The sequence below is a fragment of the Acromyrmex echinatior genome, chromosome 2 (assembly GCF_024713525.1).
Source record: "Acromyrmex echinatior isolate Ae372 chromosome 2, ASM2471352v2, whole genome shotgun sequence".
Classification (NCBI taxonomy): domain Eukaryota; kingdom Metazoa; phylum Arthropoda; class Insecta; order Hymenoptera; family Formicidae; genus Acromyrmex; species Acromyrmex echinatior.
The window spans coordinates 1557867-1577147 of record NC_141853.1 but is presented as its reverse complement, the minus strand read 5'-3'; the positions used below and the strand labels follow the sequence as shown (position 1 = coordinate 1577147).

General features: G+C 32.2%; 1 protein-coding gene across 2 annotated transcripts in view; it reads right to left on the bottom strand.

Annotated features, from left to right (window-relative positions):
* Positions 1 to 38: 38 nt before the first annotated feature.
* Positions 39 to 19281, bottom strand: part of Drep2 (DNA fragmentation factor-related protein 2) — a 26742-nt gene continuing 7499 nt past the window's right edge. Inside the window, exons 3-6 of one of the 2 annotated variants that reach the window (XM_011067103.2) lie at positions 17819 to 17992; positions 16622 to 16986; positions 2281 to 16106; positions 39 to 850 (exon numbers count right to left, since the gene is read on the bottom strand). In XM_011067103.2, coding sequence (XP_011065405.1) covers positions 15246 to 16106; positions 16622 to 16986; positions 17819 to 17992 — 1400 coding nt within the window. In that variant the 3' untranslated portion in view covers positions 39 to 850; positions 2281 to 15245. The remainder of the gene's footprint in view (positions 851 to 2280; positions 16107 to 16621; positions 16987 to 17818; positions 17993 to 19281) is intronic. The other variant, XM_011067104.2, reaches the window with a different exon arrangement.

Genomic DNA, 19281 nt, shown 5'->3' with positions numbered 1-19281 from the left:
CTCTTCCTTCTCGTTCTATCTTTTCCTCTTTTTGATCGTTTATCTTTCCTTTAGTATCAGTCAGTCAATCAGTCTCTCTCTTTCTCTCTCTTTCTCTTTCTCCCTCCCTCTCTCTCTCTCTTTCTCTCTCTCTCTCTCTCTCTCTCTCTCTTTCTGCTTGTTCTCTATCTCTCTTTAAATCATCTCTCGGCGGCTTTTTTTGGAGTTTTCGTGCACCGTCGACCGACAACGAGGAGCTGAGATCGACCACGAAGGGAGAGCACACTACTTTCCGACTTCTTCTCAAACCCGGAGCGGATTGCGGCCCTACTACTCTCGCGCGCGCGCGGCCAGAAAAGAGGAAACTGCCCGGACCGAATCACGCCTCGGCTGCCATCTTCTACCTACGCCGGGAGTCTGGAGTATGAAAATATTCTCCGCTCCCTCTCTCTTCTGATCCTCCTCCTCGCTACCGCTCCCGCCAGCCCTCGTTCTTCTCCTCATCACTCCCTCTACCTGCTCGCTACCAACCCTACACAGTTCGCCGCTCGCTCGCTCGCTCGCTCTAGCACCCTCGTTGTACAAGCAGCCTCTCTTTCTTGCGCACCCCCGCGCAGCCCATCACCAGCAGCTTGGACCACCACCTTCTCTTATCGATTCCTGCGCCATTCCGCCTCCCGTCATTCCTGTCAAATCAATAACGCGCGCCGGTCGCGCCGGCGGCTTTCTCGCTGCTGCCGCGGGGGTATCGAGATGTGAAAACCCCCTCTAACGCGCAGGACATGAGAGAGGATGAACCTGGACCAGGTGGCGGGAGCTGCCATGGAGTATCAATCGCTTGAAGATGGTGATCCTGTCGCTTAGTCGGATCCTGTAAAAGAAAAATAGCGCAAAGTGCCTACGCGATTATGAAGAAAATTGCAAATGAATAGTAATAAATTAGGAATGAAGAAATGAGAAGAGAGATGAAAAAGCAAGGTTAGAGAGAAAGAGAGAGATGAGGGGGAAGTAGGAAGATGGAATGAATAAGAAAGCTGAAATAGAAGTATCTAGAATAAAATATTGGAGATACATCGAAGATACAATATTAAGGACCAGTTGTTCTACCTTCAGATAAATTATGTGGTAACATTATCTGTAATGGGTAAACAAAAGAGTAAAAGAATAAGATCATAAGAGATTGATTAAGAGAGTAAGAAATGAGTTGAAGTTTATTGAAAGGTGGAATAATCTATTCTAAAAAAAACAAAGAACGAAAAAGATTGCGAATTTTAAATTTTATTTAAAATTTTTTTTTTAATTTTTCGATTTTGGATATATGAGTAAAAAGAAGAAGAAAAACAATGTATGTGTATGTATGTGTGTGTGTGTATGGGGAAGGGGGGAGGGGGAGGAAGGAAATAGAAAATGTGGTAGAAATTTATTGTACATTTTTTAATTTTTTGAAAATTTTTTAAAACGTTAGGTGATTAAAATTCTATCTTAGCTCAGAATTAAACAAAGTAAAAGGATATTAAAGATATATACTTAAATGTATTAAGGTAAGGATAAATTAATAGTCGTGAAACCAATTATCATAGAAGTTTCATTCTCTCGGTTTTACTTATAGTAGATGACTATGAAGGAAATATATATCCAAACTACTAATTAGTAGTACGATCATTAGCGTCAATCAAACAAGTAAACTGGAAATAAAAGGGAATAAGAGGGGAAGCTAAATTAGCTAGTCGATAGCATAGAATATGAAATATTGGAGATGGTAGATCAAATGTGAAGTGAAGAGTAGAATTATTGCCAATAGTAATGGTGTGTAAAGAACAATTGAGATTGGTCTGACTAATTGTAAGAAAAAATCTGCGGATGTTGCAGCAGTAGTTGGAATGAAAAGAATTAAGATCTGTGAACTAGGTTTCAAAAATTCTTGGAATGTAAGATGCTAGATAGGCGAGTGCTAAATAATTTAAAATCTCGAGAACTTAGAATTTAAAGAATTCGGATACTAAGATAGTTCGTTTTGCAACAAATATGAGAGTTAGACTTATCAGGATACGAGGAATATAAAAGTATCAGAGCCTACGATTCTGGCAACTAGATTAATTCATGAATTATAATATCCAAGATTCAAAAAAGATCTAAAATCGAAAAAGTTAATATCCGATGATATTATTATTCAAGAAAGTTAATATGTACATGCTGAATTTAGAAAATTAATGAAATTAATGAAATTTTAATTTGGATTCACTTGAGAGTAAAAAACAATTTTGATCATTTTAATTGTGATAATTAGAGTTTGATACTTACCATTATTTATTATTCCTCTACAAAAAAGCGCGGACTTCTTTCTTCCTGCAGAGTTCAGTGTATAACTATTTTGTGCGACTCAGACTTCTAACAGATTTATCATCATCAGTAACTTCTTACCTGCTGGTCAATCTTACAGCCAATTGTCGTCAAGTTGAAGTTTCATATCTAAATTTAAACATACAAAAGCTTACATAGCTTGCAAAAGCAAGTGCTCTGCCATTTATCTGACATAGCTGTTTTATATCAGTGAATTTATTTGAGACTCAAGTGTCGCAATGACTGCCTCTCAAGATGATCATAATTATATCTATAAATATGTTAATAATAACAAATTTCTCAAAACAATTATTCAAAATTGATAAAATCGGAGGACATTGTAAAAAATATATATATAATAAGAAATATATATAATAAGAAAAAAGTAAAACTAAAGAATTTATTTAAAAATTTATTTTCAAATTTAAGAAAAATTGTAACATAAAATTAACTCTTTATAATAAAGTTTAAAATTGTTAGTTTTCAAGATGTAAAAGATCGAATTATTATCAAGTGTACTATATCAAGTGTATAAATAGAATTTAAAAAAAGAGAGAAAAAAAATTTCTTTAAAATTTATTTGTATTATTGTTTAGAATAATAAAATAACGATGATATGTATTAATGATACTGTTTTATACAATAATGGATTTTGATGTACACAAAAGATAAAGAGGGCTAACAATATAAGACATATGAAAGATTCATCCATGTTGGTCTAAATTTGGGTCGCTGTGTAGACTGCGCAGCAACCGATTCAGCTTGCGTTTATTTATTTATATCAGATAGCGCGTGAGTGGAATAATGCTATTCTGCACATTTGGCATAGACTACATGTGCATTTTTCATTAAAAAATGTAAAAGCTAAAATATACAAAAATACGGAGTTACATAAATAAAGGCTAAAAAACTATTTTTTTTTTATTCAAAACAGTTATTTAAGATATATTAAATGGTCCATAATTTTAAAAAATTATTTGTTTTTTTATATTTTGTTGATAAATATATTTTAATTGATAATACAAATTGTTTTTAATGAAAACTGAATATTGAAAACAATTGGGTAATTCTTTTAAGCAAATAGGGATAGCTTAATATTTAAAGAAATAATATATAAATTATATATGTGTATATATATATATATATATATATATATATATAATTTGTAATAAGAATAACATGCATTTACAAACATCAAACACAAAATAAATAACTTTTAATAATAATTTTTTAATAATGAAAGTAAACAGTCGCAAACGGCCTAGTCTTTCTCTCTTTATTTTTTCCACTTATTTGTTTATTTGTTTATTTATTTATTTACGTATAGTAGGTACATTTCGATTAATCTGTAGTCGAGAGAAACAGACTTGCGTTCGCAGTGGAACTTATTCGCCGTGCGCAGAGTTCGCCGCCGTGTTTTCTGTGGCGAGAAAAAATAATAGAGAAAAACGCCGTTTTTCGCACTGACCGAAAACATGATATACAGTATGAAATTTGACCAATCTAGGAGAAAAAAGATAAATGTTTTATCTGATTATGTCTAAATGTTTATAGCTTGCATTTTTTTGTTAGCTTTCTACATGAAAGAATTCTGCGGCTCAGAATTCAAAGATGAAAGATAAAAAAAATTATCTTTCCGAAATAATTTCATAAAATATAGATATTAGTTAAAAAATAAAATTATAGTTTAATGTTCTTATTAAAAAGTTTTAATCTTAAATTTACAGAAATAAGTAAGTTTACATAAATTTTTCTATTAATTTAAAATAATAAAATTATATTTTTCTCACATTATACCTAAAAGATAAGTTATTTTTTTCATTTTTATTCAAGATCTTTTTACATAAATTATTTTCTTCAGATATAAGTTCCAAATTAATACATATAAATTTAATTTTTAAAACAAAAGTGCAGAATGTAATAACAAATAACGTATCCTCTTTGATTGGACAAAAATTTCATATTGTGCGACGACGACAAACATGCGCGCCGGCCATTGAGACAAACAATTGTAATTTTGCGTCATTGTAAAGTGGCAGTCGTGTAAAAACATCCGTCTAATATTAAGTAACTTTATAAGCTCGACGTCAGCGTGAACATTCGCCTCTTCAACAATCGAGCAATCTCCCTGGGCATTATCCTGCGACGCTTGTTAACTGATCCTTTTAGTAAATGCATTCAGTTGCAGCAGTGGTGCGATGGAAGGATTAACCCTTTCTGTGTATGTATCTGAAGATATAGCCTGTCGAATCTCATAAAATTAAGATTCATGAAATTTCGCTTTTATCTTCTTAATCTTAACTTATCTATTTTTAAATGAAAAATAAGATTACACACGTATTAAGGTATTAATGGTGTGGAATCTGATCACAGTGCATCTAAGAACGAACGCTATATGTGCCCAGAAAGGATTAACAAAGAATGCTTATGATGCTCTCATCATAATTTTGCACCGCTCTTTTGTTGGTGAATTTTGTTTATCGACGATAATCTGAATAATTTTTAGTAATAATGAAATAAAATTTTGAGGAAGAGATTCGGGATTTGAGGTATTACATATGTAATATATATGAAAAGATCAAAGAAAAAACATCCAGGTAACTGTGGATTTAGAAAACTGTTTAATCCAATTGTACCAAAACCCAAATAAACGAGAAAGAATAAAAAATTGAGCTGTCGTTTTTATTATAATATTCTTAAATTCGTTTAGACACCATTTTGCAGAAAAATTCACGAACAAAGTGGTGCAAAAACTCATTTGTCAGAAAATCGCACAGGATAATGCGATTGTCGCTATAGTGCATCGAACTCATATTATATAATTTATATATGTATATATACATATATATATATAGATATTATAGATACATGTGTATATGATATATACATGTATATATACTTATATGTATATATATAGGGTGTTCCGTAAATTTTTGCCAAGCGCTTTTTTATATAGATAGAGTAAAATAAGTCGAAAAGTCCTGCATCATTTTGCAATTTTCGCAATGGTTAACGAGATATTAATTACTAAATATTATCGAATATTGATCTTCTATAATTTTTTTACTCAAATATCAACTTTACAGAAAAACAGCAAAAGACAAAGATTGTTTATTTTCTTCTTCTGAGTTTTGAGAATTTTTTCAAAATTTTTTCACAATTTTTTAATACCGTATTTTTTCATGTTGGTAAAAATAGTTGCTAATTAGAAAATATATAAGTACTAAAAAGATAAAAAATTCTGAAAAAATTCTTAGATGTCTAGAAGAAAATAAACAATTTGTGTCTCTTGCTGTTTTTCTGTAAAGATGATAGTATTTGAATAAAAAATTATTGAAGATCAACATTCGGCAATTTTTAGTAATTAATATCTCGTTAACCATTGTGAAAATTGCAAGATGGTAGAAGACTTTTCAATTCAGTTTAATCCACTCTATCTACATAAAAGTGTTTGACAAAAATTGCGGGATACCCTATACATATATGTATGTATTGTTTGTGACTTATACACTTGGCAATTACAGATCTCAATGGCTAATCGTATAATTATACGACCTTTATTATTTACATTCTTGCTGCACTCTCGTCAAACACGCATACGCACATTCCCACGCACGCGCGTATATATGAATTGTATATATATATGTATATACATAGACACATATGGTCTACGCATGTTTCTTCTTTTTTCCATTCTAATCCATAAGGATACGTTATGCATTCATGTATATATACACATATTATACTCCGTAACGCGATAAACCGTTAAAAAAGTCGTCATCGCCAGTATTAATTCTCTCATTTTCTTTCATCGTTAATGCTTAAAAAACCTTAATTTGCACTACTTGTTTTATGTTTCATTTTCGACAGTGTATTGTAGAATTGCATATTAGTTTTTATATTATATAATTCATATATATATATATATATATATATATATATATATATATGTATATGTATATGCGTGATGTGCAAAGAAAGCGTTCGCATCGTATTTCACGATAAAAATATAATCTTATTTAAGGACAATAAATTTTGTAATTGTATTGTAACAATGTACTTACAATATAATGTTAAACTGTAGAAATATACTGTAAATTGCGCTATTTGATTCGACAAAATTTATTAATTATTACAATTTTTTAGAAAGAATTTTAGAAAGGTTTAAATTCAAAGAACTAAATATTAAAAATAATTTAAATTTTGTGTTAAATTTAATTAGTATTCAAGCATTCCAAAAATAAATTATTTAATATTTAAAATATTTGATAATTAATAAGAATTTTAAGGACCCAAGAAATCTAGAATTTTTGATATTTTATAATTATTGAAAAGTTTATTATATTAAACATTATAAATGTCTACTTATGTCACAAATAATTTACTTCACGTAATATAAGTACATAATACAATAGATATATAATAAAAGAATTTTTAATGTAATATGAAAAGTATGATGCAATGTTTATAATAAAAAAACATGATGTGTATGAATGAATGCTTTCTTGACACATTGTATACGTGCAGGGCAACATGCCTCTCGCGAGGGAAGACTTCCTAAGTACCTCATCCTGAATAAATCTCGCAAGAATTTCCGTCTTTTGATTAACTCCTTTACTTCATTGTTTCGAATCTTACCTTCGTTAATGCAATTAATTAATAACGTCATTCATTTATTAATACGAGCTAATCGCTATGCTGCAAGAGTTGCTAAATGTACTTCGCGATTAGTATGAATATTTATACAAAGTGCTCCGAAAGTGTTTCGCGCGACGTTGAAAATTAATTTCTCCTATAAAACATGTAAAATATATGTATTTGTAAAAGAAAAAAATTGCTTTTGTAGTTTCAGGATTACATAAATGATGGGATCCAGAAAAATCTATGTAAATATTATTGTTCAAAATATTTTTAAAAATTTATGAGTTTGAAACGTTAGGAATGAAAAAATTTGGAAAATAGAGAATGTAAACGTTTGCAAATTCAAACGTACTTATTCTTAATAAAAAAACTTATTCTTAATAAGTTTTAACAAGGATTAAGAGATTAATAGTTAAATATTGAGATTTATATACTGAGAAAGATTGTCGTCGCGAAGATAAAATATGTACTAGCATCGAGTATTATATATAGCATCGATTTGTAAATCTCGATTTTCTTCTTTGGCACATACTTTGGAACACCTGTATAAAAGTTCTCTTCTGCTATGTGACTATATCTTCCTTCCTTTAAGAGTAGTTAAAGATTATTGTAAAGTGGTCATGCAGATACATAGAGGTAATCATAATGCGAGGTTGCTTACGCTAGATCTCTCTCTTATAGTAATCGTCAATTGCTCACTACAGATCAGTAGGTCGTGAAAAATCTCGTTATTATGATAGAATAATTACAATTACAGTCTTATGCAAATTAATGTGAACAAAAAGTAATTTTTAGATGTACATATAATTATTACATAAAAAGGATTCACAATATTGTGAATCCTTTTTATATAATAAATATATATATAGTATAAATTTAAAAATTATCTGTTAACACGCACGCATGTACGCACATTAATTTGCACAAGACTGTATATCAATATATATCAATCTAACATATAACAAATTATACAAATAGGAATACCATAGCAAACATCTCTTACAAAATAAAGCCTTCCCCAACATTAATAACATTTCATAATAGTCGGAAATATTTATAAGAGTCATAGATAATATAAATTGCTTAATAATAAGTACTTAATAGTGTAAATAATAGATAGTATAAAAATATTAAGAGTAGCATATATGAATATATTCGAAGATCTGAAGAAATTAAAAATAATCCTATTTTTTAATTATTGAAACGATATCAATACAGTCATTAAGGAGATCCTAAGGCTGTCTGTATTATTCGATTAAATTATAATTTTTGTATAACAATTTTTTCCTCTTTTACAGATTCGAAAATCCTTTTCCAGGATTAAATTATATGCATTAACATGTCTGTAAAACTCATTTTACATTAGACGCAAGCCGATTGTAAGTTTGTTGCGACAGTCAAATAAGCTGAAACTTGCATTTTGAAATCAACGTTTATTGGCTGTCGCAACAAACTTATGATCGGCTTGCATCTAATGTAGAATGAGTTTTACAGACGTGTTAATGCGTATAATTTAATCCTGGAAAAGGATTTTCGAATCTGTAAAAGAGGAAAAAATTATTATACAAAAATTACGATTTAATCGTTAATACAAACGGATTTAAGATTCCCTTAAAGTACAGAATAGGAGTCTAAAATTGCTGAAAATGCAAAAAGAGTTTAAGGATCCGCACGCAAATTTATGCCTTTTATTTTAAAAAAATATTTAAAAATCTGTGATAATTACAAATAAATAATTAATGATCTCAACGATTACTGAATACGATATATATAAAATACTTAATAAGTGTGCCAGTTAATTTCTGTTCGAATAATTCCAGACATTACATTTATAAGAAAGGATCATAGGAGGTTACGTACAAATAAATGACAAAGGCCATATTTTAATGTTCTTAAGGTGCGCGTGTGTATATACGTATAGTATCTGCATGTACCAGAAACAACAGTTCCAACTTACAACAATTCTTTTATTCCTTTTACCATTATTATTTTATTGTAAATATTAATATTCATATTATTTGCTGCTGTTTCATCATTACTATTATTTATTATTATTTGAAGTAACTATGAGACCAGAAACCTGTGAAAGGTTTTTTTTTATCGTGAAATAGTTCTCGATAGCAGAAACTTTCAATTGCAAAAGCATACGTTTCTTTACAATGAAAAAGATGTACGATCATTCCGATAATTCTAAATTGTTCTATTTTGTATTTCCCTCCTTCCTTTTCGTTCTTCCCCCTATTCTTTTCTTATTCTGATTATCTTAAATTCATATAACCCTTGAAAACCAAAGTATCAAGATATGATGACTCGAGGAGTTAATGATACGATGTGTCTATAGAAATAACAAGTCGAACGATCTAGGAAAGTCAGATCCATGGAATCTAAGATCTTACTTAATTCAAGATCCGTGAAATCTTAAATTGAAAATGATCTATATTCGAAATGATTTTCCAGAACTTTAAATCCAAGGGAACTCAAATTCCTAGATTTCGATAATTTTGCGATCCAAGCGTACCACGCTCGAAGGTAAAATGATCGCGAACGAAGTATGAGATGAGATAAGACACATGAAAAATCTGAACGCCAACGGAATGACAAGCTTAGCTACTTCCTCTGTATGTGGATATTTACTTTTTTGTTCTTGGTTTTTTTTTAGTTATTCTCAACATTCGTTCCAGTATTCTTTAAGTCGGTCATAACCGTGACGACTTATAAGTATAACGTATTTTCCCACGATAATTCGCTGTATTATATATAATATATGTATATATCTATATATATATATATATATGTATATATTTATATACGCTATCGAATAACTTCCATACATCGTGTAGCTCTCTCTTTCTCTCTTTTTCACACACACACACACACACACACACACACACACACACACACGCTCGCTCGCTCGCTCGCTCGCACGCACACACGCACTCATTACATACACACACGCACGCACACGCGCTCGCACGCACACACGCACTCATTACACACACACGCGCACGCACGCACGCACGCACGCACACACACACACATACGCGCGCGCGCGCACACGCACACGCACGCACGCACGCACGCACGCACGCACGCACGCACGCACGCACGCACACACACACACACACACACACACACACACACACACACACACACACACACACACATACATACATACATACATACATACATACATACATACATACATACATACATACATACATACATACATACATACATACATACATACACACACAGAGTTTTTTGAGTATACTTACAATAGAAATATATTAAAATTGCAAAGTTTCATATAGAGCGTATTTTATCAACATGAATCGATATATCACTTATAATCATGTGATACGTTCGCTAACGTAAATTCCGAATGGTTCAGACTATGTTTATACTGTTACACGCTCATATATGTATAAGCATATGTATTTTTTAAGTATCGTTCAAAACTTCCAACTTCCATCTCTCTCATAAAAAAATTCGATATTTATGTAAATACTCCTTAAATAAAGTAATAAAAATATAAACAAATTTTTATAATAAAAGTACAAAAAGATAAAGAATTCCTTGTCACACATTTTTTATCATACATTTAAACGAAAGGAAATAAAACAATAAAAAATTTTCCATTTTTCCAATTTAATATTTGCAATGTTTGCGATTTCTTTAAAATAATCATTGATCACGTAGAAGAAATTATGTATATATAATCACGCATTAATTTCATTCTAAGGGAGAAGTAGAAAACTTTGAGCGATGCTGCCTGTATACTCCACTTTAAATAACTTTCATTCGCAGATCCAGTCCGAGAATTAGTAGTTGTGATGAGTTAAAATAAATAAAATGGGTACTAGATTCCATTAAAGAAGAATTAATAATCAACATAAAAAATAGATTAAGAAAGAATTGATAATAATTCGGTAGAAGAGATTAAGAAAGAATCAATAATAATTCAATAAATAGATTAAATAGATTAAAATATATTTTAAATATTCTAAAATTTCTTTAATTTAGAAAATTCAAGGAACTAAGAATTTTAAAAATTGAATTTTTAAAAACCAAACTCGCAATATCGATTAATTCATATTATTAAAAAGAATTAGTTATCTAGATTACATAAAAAATTAGATTCAAGGAATCTAGTACCTAAGTGAAAATCGAAGATCAGAGAATCCGAAGATCCAAGGATCTTAGGCTATGAGAACATGTTTCACAAATCTACAAAAAGAATTTACGTCGGCGAGAAACAAACAACTTCATTCTTCACTCTCATTGTTAGCGTCGCTTTGTTGTTGGTTTTGACGTCGATCTTTGCGCGGTTTGTGTTCGTACGCGATGTTCGATGAATTGAAGGCAGCCACGCGATACATTTATTAATATTTAATATTGATAATGAGCATTCTATGGCGATCTATATGAATTAATACAAGTACTCGCCATATGTGTTATCCATCCGTTGTTCGATTATTATCGATCGTTTCTGACGTTGACGATCGATCTCACATCTTCGCAAAATTTTCATCCTCAATTGCGGCTATATTAAAAATATTAATTAATCCTTTATTGCAAAACACTTGTATATTGTTTATAGAACGGTACGACAAAATTATTTATATTTGCTACATTGTTAATTATTTTAAAATTATTTGAATTATAATTTTTAAAATTTTAAATATCTGTTAATAAATTTTTTAATGTCTCCAATACCCATCCAAGAAAATTAATACTGAGAAAAATTATAATCTGAAAATCTAACAATAAGAACTTAAAGAATTGAAGTTCAAAAAATCATTTTAGGATTTTATCCGTCGATCTATAAATTATCCTAAAATATTTGAATTGATACAAATTAAAAATCATTTTTAATCAAGGTAGTAAAACTTATGTAAACCACTCAAAACCTGCAATAAAGGATTAGCCATTTACGCCTCGCAAAAAAAAAAGAGAATTATCTCATCAAGTTTAGCCGAGACTTGTGTCGAAAAGAATTATTACGCATTGTATATATTTATCCTCTCTTTAGTTCATTCTCTTTTCTCTCCCTCTTCCTCTATCTATCACTCACATTTCCATCCTCTTATTTTTTTCTTCTTTAACGGCAGTGTTGTGGACGGTTACGGAATCGACGTCCGTAATCCCAAAAATGTTTCCTACAAGTATACATGCTAATTTTAATAAATACGTATTTCAACAAACGTCTTTATATAGAACTAGATTTTTAATAAAATTGTATATTATATCATATTCCATATCATGATTTCATTATGTTGTGATCCTCTTTTTCCCCTACTTTGTTTTCTTCTTTTTTTTTCTTATTAAGAAACACATTCGGAAGAAATGGTGATCTATCCTTGTCGATCTATCTTCTGTTGTTTTTCAAATTCGAATTAAATTCTTCGTGACGCAGATGTAATTCGCCTACGTCGCTCAATTTTCGCTTTTTCGTGGAACTCGTCTTTGATCCGAGGATTTCATGAATTTCGAAACAGTTGTCGATCTTTAGATTGCTTGTCGATCAATACATAAAGTCATTATAACAATTAAAGATTTGGCACAATATTTCGTAAAACTTGACAACATTTATTTCGTATTTCCTCAATTCGAAGATTAATATTCACAAAAGGGTATAAATATGAAAACAAAAGTGAAAGTTTTTTAATTATAATCTATATATCTATTTATTTTTCTAATAAATATTAAATTAAAATGTTCTTTTCTTTTTGTTATCTTGATAATCAAGATTCCTCTCTATGGTGTCCTACAACGTATATTTTTATTCCAATTCCTCCAAGAGCAATTCTAGAAGTAATACAACCCTAAAGAATGGGAAGTATGTCAGGATTGAAGAAAAAAGAATTCATAACAAATCTATGCTCTAAAATTTTAGTACAAATAAGTAGAAAATCGTTAAATATTAGTCAGATCTTGGTGCTTAATAATAATTCTAAATATGTAAACTTTAAATACATTTTCCAATTTTATAAACAGATTACTGATTGGATTTGAAATGCAATCGTAAGCTGAAGCTAGAATAATATTACAATTTAAATTGACCATCAATTTAACAAATAATGTTAATAAATATCTCAAAACGTTGCAAAAGATTTATTGTGAAAAATATTATTTAAATTTCAAATTTAGATTTCAGGAGTTAAAGAACTCCTGAACTTAGAATTTATAATATTCAAGATTTAAAGCATCTAGAATCATAGATATTTAGAATTGATGTTTGCCTGTTCGATTTAAGATACCTAAAGATTTAAAGAATCTAGAATTATAATTTAGAGTCTAAGATATTTTACGATATTTAGAGAATTCTAAGGTACACAATAATTTAAAAAATCCAAGATCCAAGATTACGAATAAATTGCATTCCAAGAAGATTAAGATATAAAATAATTAAAAAAGCGTGAGAATCTACAAAAGAGGATGTTAAATTAGGGCTGTTTTTTTTTATTAAAATGTAAAAATTCCGAGTATAAATTATGTATCATATTAAAGGACTATTTAAGCAGAGTCAAGTGATGTATCGGTTAACTTGGGGAAACATCGGGTACATGAGAGAAATCGTAAAAAGTCAATAAAACTAATATTATCACATTTATTAAGAATGTGATTTAGTTTTGAGCGTTTTGCAAGAGCTAGCACTAATATCAGTGTTGTCAAAGACATTCCAATCACAGCTATTATTTCTTAATGCTTTAATACTACTCCATAATATTCCCAGATAGCTAAGCGTGATATAGCATATTGTGCAAACTAATGTATTGCATATATTGTTATACATATATTTGCTGTATATTTGCTGACATCAAGATATGATACATTATAAATTAAATAACATGACTGCTTATATATGTAATTAGTTATTGAAATTTCTAGAGCAAACTGTGAGCAATGATAGTACATTATGTTATTGTCGGCAACATGTTAGCATGACAGCAATATGTTAGCAACGAATAATTAATTACATATTTATTTTGAGCTCATTGCTAACAAAATGCTGACAACACGAGTTGTCAAGGATATTCATGCTGACATATTGCCATCAATTTGCCATCGCAAGAATTCGAATTCCATTGAGTTCATTAATGCGATAGACATAATGCTGTCTCACCTTGTCCTGAGTTTATCAAAATTAGTTGCAACTTGTCAGCAAATATATTGCATTTATAATATATAATTTAGAGAATTTTCAAGCAATTGACGAACGATAAAGAGTCCAATACAAAATAATTGTTTGGTTTCGGATTCTAGTTTTGAATAACAAACATGCTTACCATGTTTAAATAATAACACTACAATTTTTGTTGCTTAATTCGCGAAATATATTGATATCTTATTAACGAATTTTTAATTTTATTGTCTTTAATACGATTTCTGTTCGATATTTCCTTAAAATAAGCAATATATCACTCGACTCTACTTAAGTAGCTTTAATATGACATATAATTTGCACATCTCGGAACTTTTTCATTTTAGCCGAGAAACAGTCCTAATTTAACATCCTTCTTTGAAATTTTCTTCCGAGAATTTTAGAGTCAAATATTTTTTTTAAAAACATCCTGAATCGAAAATAAAAAAAGTATTCTGGATATATCTAAAATTGGAAAATTTTTAGAGATTCCTTGAAACTTGTAAGATTAGCATTATAAATTCTAAACATACACAGAAACTTACAGAGAATCTTAAGATTTTAAAGGACTGTAATATCGGAAATCTCCTAAAAAATTCTAGGAAATCCTAAGGGAGAAATTCCGAAAGCTTAAAAAATTCTAAGAGTATCCTGAGAAGTTTTAGAAGACTTAATCTAAAAAAGCTTAAGTTCATCAAACCTTAAGCAATTAATTCTGTAGAACTTTCATATATTTGGCACAAAACTGATGTTTTAACATTAGAAAATTTCTCTAGAAAAGAAAAACCCAAGCTCACTGGGAATTCTTAAAGGATCACAAAAATCCTAAGAAAATTTTAGAAAATGCTATAGATTCTAAAAAAAAATCATTAAAAAATTGGATTGAATTAATTTTCAAAAAATCCTCGGAGTCAATGAAGATACTACGTGTTATCCCATACAGCACACTTTATCCTAAAGATTTTCCTAGGAACGTTTTCTCAGGACGTTGGAATGTTCCCAGGACGTCCTTCAGAACATCTCTTGGAGATCTGTGCCATATGGGATCTTTGTCCTTATTTCCGTTTGCAACGTGCCTAATTTAATAATAACCTGAAATAGGTGTATAATCTATCTATCTATCTAGTAAAACAGCATCATATTAAAGTCTATCTTCCTCTTCCTCCTCATTATCCTCGTTATTCTCTTCGGACTCTTCTTTGTAACCAGGATGTTCCGAGATTGCATAATAATTCCCATTGTAGATCACACCGAGCTCCCGCAGGACATCGCCCCGTATGAGCGCCTTGATCGTCCAATTATAGCACTCCTCGCTCTCGCTTTCGCGATCCAGCCGCTCGACGTCGAGGATTTTAGAGCTGAGTCGCTCCAATATGATACCAATGTCCTTGATGCTAAGATGATGCTTCTGATCGACCGTCAGTTGATCGATTAGTAGTAGAAATTTTTCCGAAGTTACGAATTCATCCTCCATCATTGTATTTTCCGTTTCAGACTCGGAACTGTCATGTTCTTGATGATGATGATTATGATGTAAGTGAAAATGGGTAACGGCACCAGCCAGACGTGAGCTTGATTCCTCGTCGGCGGTATCGCGAAAGCGAACATGACCTTTGCTCAGGCCAGGTCGCTTGGTGCCATCCGAAAGAGAGGATGGCGGCTGTGGCGACGGTGTTTGTGTTTGCGTTTGCTGTTGTTGTTGTTGATGTGGATGATGTGGGTGTTGATATTGCGCATGCTGTGCGTCCTGGATCGGCGATGTTGCCACCGATTTGTGTACAGCGATCCTGCGGCCTTCCTCGTGAAGAGCGCAGCAGTGGAAGTCGCACTCGCCGATGGCACCACCGTCGGCGCCATTCACGGGACTGCCATTTCGCGCGACCGGCTGATGAATGTGGTTGGAGCATTCAGGTGTGTGGATGTGGATGGTTGTACTGTCGAATGAATTCGTGCCTTGCTTCACTAGACGGCCCGGTATGTGCGACTGCATCGGCTGCTGCTGCTAGGATGAAGATGAATTTACAGCGAGATAGAAAGTTATTTGTTTTACAATATGTATTAATATTTTAAAAATAAGACAAATAACAACGTGCGCGCGCACGCATGCACACGGTCGAAATCCAAGAATTAGATAATGTAATAGTAAACTAATTCATTTTCTTACAAATTTTAATGAATTAACATAAAAAACTATTGACCTTTTTAATCATAGATGATTTGCATTTTGATTGAATTTAACAAATTGTGATTGATATGAGCCTACAATTTATAGCTATAATTAAGCGCTTGGATTAATTATTGTTGAAATTGAAAAGTTCAATGCGACGTTGAACTAATTTATTTTTTTAAAAACATGAACGAATTAGTTTTTTTAGAATTTCAAGAAAATGGATTATGGATGTTGCTATCGCACTGGTACCATCAATTGTAGATTCTGCGATAAGCACAGGAATTTGTGTAATTAAATTAAAACTTAAAGCTAAAATTCTTGTTGAAGTAATTGCAGATTGAATATACCATATCGTCATGATTTATCACAGTGATTCGCGGACTGGTGTACCGCGTCGGGGCGATCTCGCCAGGCAAGTGCGTTGCCTTGCCATCATAGCTGAGTTTGTCCAAACTGGTTTGGATCACCAGGGACGGCCGCTGGGCGCCACTCAGGTCAGCTTTCTTAGTCGGTGAGTACTTGGAAGTCTGGGCGTCCTGGCCTGCCTTTGATTGCTGCTGCTGCACCTGCGATGACGACGACGAGCGCTGGTCCCAGTGTAATACCACTGTGACTCGGCCTTTATTGTCCATGATTTTCCACGATGGCGTCTCATCGTGCAATTCCAGCGCGTGGATCGTCTCACAGACTATTTTCGGGATCGCCGAAATTGCTGAGAAAGAGAAAGAGAAAAAGAGTTATCAATTATTTCGATGGACGCGGCTGCGGGGGATATGGGCCGGGTGGTGTTCGGTGCTGCAAGGCGTGACAATCAGTGCCGGTGATCCATCGCAAAAGTGCGAGATCCGCAGATCTTATAAGGAAGTCAAAAAACTTACAGATTTAAAAGTCTAAAGAGATTTCGGGTGATAAAGATTGTTTTAAAAATCCAAAACATCTAAAGAGAGCTTAAGAATAGAAGAAAACCTACTTGGTTGATCGTTTAAAGGCTTGTGTGTGTGTAAGGATTCAGTTTGATCCACATGTAATTCAGTTTGATCAGTTTCAATTTTATCAGTTGCCTCGAGATTAGTTTCCTCAACCAAGTTGTCGATTTCCATCAACCAAAGTTGATCGTTGTAATATCCCCTTTACATAGCAGTGCGTATGATTCTAAAGAAGCTATATATTCGAGGGTTCAAAAATCTAGAAAGTCGAAACATTTGAGAACAGAAGAAAAGCTACTTGGTTGATTTAAAGGTCTCTGAAAGAATTTAATTTTTATTTGTGAGAGAGAGAGAGAGAGAGAGAGAGAGAGAAAGAGAGAGAAAGAAATGATTCAATTAATCTAATTTACTATATATATATATATATATATATATATATATATATATATGTCTCAATGATACTCTAATTATCCCGATCTTTTAAATTCTTTACATATTTTCGCGTTTTCTTTAGATGTCTTTGAATTTTCTGTTATCCGTGTTGTTTCAACCTTAACTTTCTCAACCAAGTTGCCGATTTCTCCTAAGATCGATCTGTGTAATGTCCTTTTCACCTACCAGCGCGTATGATGTCGACGCCAGTAGGACACCAGCGTTCACCATGCCGCAACAAGAGCAGGATCGTGTTGTTTCCTAGTGTTTTGAAGTACTCGCCGTCCTCGACTTGCGTGCCGTCCGATTCCAAAACTAGTGAGACATTCTCGTTTTGTGGTACACCCAGCTTTTCCTTACCTGAAAGCAAGGGTTGGCCGAGGGTTGGGGTGTCAGATAGTGTTCAGGCGTAGTGATAACGCTTTAACGACAATGTGTGGGTGTGTGCGTACGCGTATGTTATATATTCCGTGTAAGTGTGCATATGCGTGTGCCACGTGTCGCATGTACTGTTTAATCGTGTGAATGGAGCAGTTGCGAATAATGGTGGTGCGTCCTCGAACGAACGAACGAATGAACGAACGGCGCTTTGTTTCTGAGAAATGTTGCGAGAAATGTGTGTTGCGAGAGCGACACTTTCAAAGGAACTTTACAGATAATGCAATTCCGTGCTGTGATACGCCGCGCGGAAATATTTCCGACCGGAAATATTTCTTCGTCGGTCAGCCGGACAGGTGGAAAGAGAGTGCTCCGGAAGGACAATGCGTATGACGCTTGCAGAAGTTATCCCGAGTATAATACGCATCGGTTTTTTTACAATAAGTCTAACATCTTCTAAAGTCTTTCTGAGATTTTTTTAAAATCAAGAGGTAAATCGTTGATCAAAATTGTGTTGACCACCAATGCCTACTAATCCCTATAGTAATGCTTAAATAATGTTCAAATTTTATGCTCACTAATGCCCAAATTTTATGCCCATTTATGTCCTAGTAATGCCCTAATAATGCCTTAATAATGCTCATTAATGTCCTAGTAATGCCCATTAGAGCATCCTAAAGTGAAGCCCGAATTCCGATGACTAAAGCTCACTGTTTTATAGCACATTGACATATCTAGTACATACTGTCACACCAATATCTCACACAAATTACAATACACGCAAACTATAATACACGCAATCGCACGTTCGTGTAAATTTTCGTATAATAAATTCGTTGCAATAAAGTGTCTAACAAGGAGAGACTCACATAAATATTTCATGGATTTTGATCAACTTTTGCATGGTTATTCTGGGGCACCAAAAAATAATCTCTGTAAAGCAGTAAAATGCACCTCATCGTATTTTTTAAGAAAATCGTGATTTTAGGTCATGATGACGGATCGCTTTCAAACTTAGAGGAATCGATAGATATTTAAAAAATGAATAATTTGCGCTTTTTTGAATGCTAATGACGTATGTTTTAATAAAAGTACGGTTAGTGAATGTGATTGTGGCATGACACTTTATACGTTTATTCGGTACACTGAAGAAGTACATGATGAAGAAAGACAGTATGCTTCGCATGCTTCTATGACAGCTACCACCCATCATTGTGTATATCATTTTGCTAGAGAGTGAATGAATAACGAGAAATAAACCGTATACTAAA